The 6116-nt window shown below is 36.7% G+C and overlaps 1 protein-coding gene across 2 annotated transcripts; it reads right to left on the minus strand.

The window, feature by feature from the left end:
* Positions 1-5681, minus strand: LOC132111511 (protein FAM161A-like). Of its 2 annotated transcripts, none has more exons than XM_059518881.1 (5): positions 5434-5681; positions 3095-3365; positions 2631-2902; positions 2412-2493; positions 1-1245 (listed from the first exon to the last, which is right to left on the minus strand). In XM_059518881.1, the coding sequence occupies exons 2-5, from the start codon at positions 3203-3205 to the stop codon at positions 349-351; spliced, it is 1362 nt and encodes a 453-aa protein (XP_059374864.1). In that variant the 5' UTR covers positions 3206-3365; positions 5434-5681; the 3' UTR covers positions 1-348. The 2 variants fall into 2 exon arrangements, with proteins under 2 accessions (XP_059374864.1, XP_059374863.1); XM_059518880.1 differs by having other exon boundaries at positions 1-1248.
* Between the last annotated feature and the right edge of the window lie 435 nt (positions 5682-6116).

The raw sequence follows: 6116 nt of genomic DNA on the forward strand, positions 1-6116 counted from the left end.
TTTTGGGTGAAATATTTCTTTAAGTGTTCTCATTTTAAAACTGACATGATATTAAAGGGAACAATAAAGCACAATAAAAGCACTGCTTACAAAGTAATGAACTTGCAGAGTCACCATGTGTGTATCGTATTATTTCAGTTATTTGATGCAAGAATTAAATTTGGAATCCATTTAAAATCCAGCTGAAAATGCATTTAACCAAAACACATGTACACTATTAAATTATTTTTCTCCAAAGCAATACAATGAAAAAACAGATCTCTGTTTCTATCACACCAGTTATAGAGTTATAGTACTGATGATGAATTTTGTATTGTAGGCTATGGTTTACTGTATCTGTGTCAGTATTTAAACACTGATGTAGTCACTCTTGCCATTATTCAGGGGTTCTTGGCTGTGGCAGAGGCTGGTCCTGCGTAGAGGATGAATGTAGGACCAGTCTCTGTCTCTTTCTCTGTTCCTCTTTCTCTCCATCTCCTCCTCCACCTGCAGCGCACCCTTGTTCTTCCATTTCTTGAGGTTGCTGCTGCAGCGTGATATATCTGTGCTCTGTGGCCTTGAAAATTCATCATCATACTGATTCTCGGCCTCCTCTCCCTCCTGCAGCATGTCCTCCAGAATGCTAGGAGGCAGTGCTGAGCCTCTGTGATTCAGATTAACTGACTCATATATCTGGCAAGTTGGTGAGCTGGGCCTATATAGAGACCTCGGCAAGGGTCTGGCTTTAAACAACCTTTGTTCTGTTTTGGGACTTAGGTTGTTTAGTTCATCCTCTAGTTTTTTCTCTCTTTTCTTTCGCTCTCTTTCAATAAAGCTAAATGGCTGTTGTGGAAGAGGAGGAGTTTGGCAATGAGAGCCTTGTTTGAGGTGGTTTCCATGGTGACCGTGGTCCATTTGGTTGATTAGATTTTTTTGTAGCTGGAGCTTCTTTGGGTGCTTAGTGATGATGTCATTGCAAAGGAAGTGCGTGGAGCGCGGGGCTGGTTTAGCACGAAACGTCTTGCTACACTCTTTCAGCTCATCCAGTTCTTTCTTCAGTCTCTCATTTTCTAGTTCCATCTCAGAGCGGGTTTTCACATTGCGTCGTTTGCGATCCTCTTCACGAAGCATCATGCGAAACGGTTTGGGAACGGTTACTTTGGAATTCTGTCTCAGGCAGTCCATCCCCTGATTGGCTGCACTGTGAGATGAGTTCTGCTGAGAGTGTGACAACTTCCTTTGGTCCTCTAAGGAATTCTGTCGAGCCTGCTTTAAAAAAAAAATTTAATTACATTTTTGTACTGTTCTCTACAACTCTTGTACCAATTGTGATTAAAAATAAGATTCAGTTTTGCTTTTTAAATCAGAACAACAAAATCAAAAGATTTACCATTCCTCTTAATATTCAAAATAATATGAGATGTGATATTGATTTCAGTAATACATACATATCTGGTTTAGGGTTTCATGACACTTTATGAATTTGAATTATAATTTAGAGCAGTTGTTCACAACTAGGAAGCCTCAGTAAACTTCCAGGGCCCAAATAAATCTTAAAAGTATTTAAATTTAGTTATAAATTAATATAAATAAATATAAAAGACAAATACAATATTAAATTGACATAATATTTTTTAATGTATTTATTTCCATTACAACAGAAATGCATGTCAACTTAGAGAGAAGAGACTTTGAATATTGTCTTGAACAACATTGGGCCTTTACAGTGGCGTCTTTTTTTCCTTAATTTTATTATATAAAACATTTTGAATGACAGATTTCAGAACTTTTTCTTTAATAACAGCAATATTTGAGCTGCATGACCTCCACAACTTTTTATAACACCTGACCTGATGATCATATTATTCTCCTGCATGATTTGAGGATGATCCAAAGAGCATTTTGTGCTTCAGTGGAAGCAAGATCATCTGATCGTCCATTTAAACGGTTCACATGATTAATGTTACAAATTTGCTTATTTGATTAGTGACCTATACACTCAAGAACTGTTTGAATCTCTCAGCTCCTCCTGTATAACCATAAAGCTTCTGAAAGTAACTATGTGCTGACTCATATTGGTATTATCAGTGGAAACTGTCTCTGTTCTTCATATAGACAGTACAAGTTACTATTAGAGGCATCTGAATATTGCTGAATACTTAAGACTGGTGACTAATTTGAAGGGTTTTGTAATGCACATATTTATAATGTATCCGAATCTCCATATCTGTGCATCTTAACAACCTTCAGTAAACAAAGTACTTTTAATGACAAAATGCTTTTCAAGCACTTAAAAACCACTTCTTCAGACTGATGTGCATTTTATATACAACTATTATGTCTGTTTTCTGAGAGTGTTAAAATATTTTTGAATATGATGAACATATCCTTGAAGTTCATCTCAGGTCTCATCTTCAGACTCACTCACTGACCTTTAATTTCAGATGAGAAACCCCATTCCTCAAACGGTCCACTGATGCCCTGCTCCCAACCTGGATGAGCTCCACCTGTCCACTAATGAAAGAGGTCAAAGGTCAGGGATCAAACCCAAATCTGAGGTTTTATTGGAACAACGTAGTTTTAAGCAGTTGAATGTTTGAAAATATAAAATTTTATTGTCATTTATTTAATTTTTAGTCACAATCGCAGACCTCTCTGTATCGTCTCCATTTTGTCTACAGCAAGTAATGAGCTGTCTTTCTCTCTGACCGGGTTTGATCTGGCTCAGGTTGAGTTTTTCCAGCTCGGCTATGTTTCTCAGGTGTTCTCTCTTCAGCTCCTCTAGTTTGGTGTAGTATTCCCGTTTGGAGAATGTGGGTCCCTGCAGATGAGGGGCTGCACATGGCTTCCCATAGTCAACATCAGAAAGAGAACTCGAGTCGCACGCCACTATGTTATCACCATCAGACTGCAACTCACACGCCTGAGAAACCAAAAACAAGCAAACTACTGTTCAAATGGTCAATTTGAACTAAAACGACCTCAAATGTTACAGTACAGTATAAAACAGAATATCAAGTGGTTCTTCATTACAGAGTATCTCTATCAATTAATCTGGAAATGCTTAATTATGGGGTGAATTAGTCTTTTTACATTGTACAAGTCAGATGTCTACCTCTGCGTGATGAACAATATCGTTCAGGGAGCATGAATAATCCTTCTCCTCTCCAAACAGAGCCTGAAGTTCACTCGGCTGCAGCCTCTCTGTGCGCAGTATCGGAGTCATGGTCCAGGTACTTTATTCTTCAGTACAGCAAAGCTCGTGAATTTGCTTTCATATAGCTTCAAATAAGTATTTCTCTGCTTCCTTTCGCCTCTTGATTTCGTTAGTTCCTCTCATAGGTGTGGACTGCCACATCCACACTCAGAAGTGCCACAGTTTATCCCTGTGGATAAGCCCCAAAGGGTCATGGTTTAAAGGTCCATGCCTGTTCACCATATGTTCCATATATTCTTTAAACCCTGATTTACACCTTCAAATGTGATTTAGAGTGAACTGTCCCTTTCCAAACCTCAAATTAGATTTAGAGATTAACAACAACGTCATTTACACTGTTGGCAACTCTTGTGAAACAAATAAACAACCACAGCTTCAAAAATAAGCCACAAACAAGGCCATTATTATTTATTACCATCGATATTATTTATGTTTCAAAACAGAATTTATTTGACAAAAATTAGCAAACTGCAGCAAAGCGGGAGCACATACTATCCACTCATCTCCAATCACCAGAGCTGTAACATAGCCACATATGTAGAGTCTAATAAAATAAATGTAAACTGTTAGTAGTGGGATAGACCTACTTGTTTTTTTTATATTAATTACAAAAACATTGTAACAATTAAAAATTTACCTCATAAAAGAAAGTAATCTCATTCCTCAAATACATCTACTATCAGATTTTCTAAACAAGCGATCATATTTTTTAAAATAAGCCCAAAAGACAGCAACCCAGGATTTTGTTTTACTCTGTGGCTTTATATAAAACTATCTGCTGTGTGAATGCATGTGTTTGTTTGTGGTGTTAAAATCTGTCTGTATGTGTTCAGGGTTAATCAGTTTATTGCAGAAACCTGTGTTCACACTCTTAAAGCTAAAATACAGCTGACACTTCAATCTGCCAACCCATCTGCTACCACAAATAATAACAAACACACGCGCACAACAACCTAATTCCTACATTTTAACTTTCTTCAGTCTTTGTAAAACAAGGATTCATGTCATAACATTATCCAATGCAACTCATTCCGTATTCCAAGTGTTCTTAATGTATATGGTAGGGTTTGCCGAGAAACAAATCGAAAATGTTATATACTGTATTAATCGAAAATCTCCAGTCATCACATTTGTGCATTTGTATGAGAGCACACAAGCGAGTCATTCTGAATCTGAAACCTCAAGACAAATAAAATCATGACACGAAAAAACTATACTTTCTTCTTTGAGGTTATTATATCCGTTCTGAGACAATAGGATTATACAGCCTAGAAAGTGCACAAAGAGTGCTCCGTTTATAATCACAAAAAGCTGTCTGCACTGCACAATGTATCTCTTCTTTACGTTGTATCTCACGATTTTATAATGAGAGGATTTGCAAGCTTGCAGAACTCAGAACTTGACAAAAACTCAGCGCTTTGAGCGGTGAGTGAACATTTGATGAACATTTTATCACATTCTCCAGAAGACAAATACACACTGGAGCGTTTGCCAAATACGTGTCACCAAATATCAGTTGGGGCCCCCTGATTCCCTGTGGCCCTAAGCGGTTACCTCGCTTCTTGGTTAAGTCCGCCCCTGCTAATTCTGACACCCTGCCATTTATTGGATAGACTTACTACAAGGATTTCTAAGTCAGGTGTCTGAGACTGTCAGGTTGTGTGCATTAAATGCAGAAAAAGACTACATTTATTTTATGCAGCTGAACACATTTCATATTGTCCACAAGGGAGCGATGTTGTTCTTAATCTTAAGCAATCACACGGATGTTGTGATTTGGTAAGTGACAAGTGAGACAAAGAACACTGAACCAAAGGCGAGAGATTAAGTGCTTTTAGGTTTAGAGTACACCTTGTGAAATATTTCTTTATTTGTCAGTTATTACATTAGACATAAGCAGAAGTCTGCTTTACTTCCAGTCTATCAGATTGGATTAGGGATGGCCCGATTACCAGTATAAGGTATAACTTACCGTGATTTGAAAATGTAACAGTTTCAAAACCACTAATATTTTCTGTTATGCCAAAGGAGCTTCTCCTGGAACTTTTTTACGATCTGCAACCAGACGGTTCTTGTCTTATTGCAGCTTGTACTTGCACAAAATGCATTGCGATGCAATAATTTTCCAAAATGTAATTTATGTTATATTAGTGAGTCTGTCAATGCCCTATAACACAGACCAGAGACGCTGAAGACGGACACAAAGAGAAAAATACTGTAGCAGGCAGATAACTCACTGTTCATGATGCACAAACTATTGGATGAAAATCCTCAATATTGATTTAGGGATTTATATGAATGTGTTTCTGAGGGGAACTGACTGTCTTCAGAAAAATTTAGATAGTGTTTTCTTTTCATCTCATGTCTGTATAATTCACATTAAAGCAGTGTTTCAGCGGAGCTCTGTTGTGTTTACAGCGGTAACCAAGGAAACGCTGTATGTGCTGTTCCATGAGTGCCTCCTGCTGTCAGAGACTGAATCTGCTTCTCGTTCAGACAGAGCTTCTGCGTTTTGTTACAAATTTGGTTATATTGAATCAAATGATGTATATGAAATTATATAAAGAAATGATGTGAAATTATATTAATTATATGTATATTATATGACTAAAATTAAATAACTGTAATTACAGATTTAGGTTAAATAAATATGTCTGTCTTTATTTTTCTTCTTTTTTTTCTTTTTCTCATCAAAAGCTGCAAGACAGCCCACAATTCAGCAAACATTTTAAAAAAACACATAAAAAAAAACAAAAAAAAAACAAATACTGCTTTTACAAACATTCTGTATGTTGCGCAAAAATAAAATATATTGTGTTCAGTGTTTTTTTTTTTTTTTAACCCAGGCATTTCAAAATAACATTTTAGAGCTGTAGCAACAATACTGTGATACTGTGAAACCATGATATTTTTGCTTAAA

This window comes from Carassius carassius, chromosome 31 (genome assembly GCF_963082965.1).
Source record: "Carassius carassius chromosome 31, fCarCar2.1, whole genome shotgun sequence".
NCBI classification, from domain to species: domain Eukaryota; kingdom Metazoa; phylum Chordata; class Actinopteri; order Cypriniformes; family Cyprinidae; genus Carassius; species Carassius carassius.

Excerpts from the sequence above, each read along its gene's own strand:
- LOC132111511 (XM_059518880.1), bottom strand. The coding sequence starts at position 3,205 with ATGACTCCGATACTGCGCACAGAGAGGCTGCAGCCGAGTGAACTTCAG. Across the intron at positions 2,903-3,094 it reads ATATTGTTCATCACGCAGAG|GCGTGTGAGTTGCAGTCTGA; the intron begins GTAGACATCTGA and ends TTGGTTTCTCAG. Across the intron at positions 1,249-2,411 it reads TTTCTCATCTGAAATTAAAG|CAGGCTCGACAGAATTCCTT; the intron begins GTCAGTGAGTGA and ends TTTTTTTTAAAG.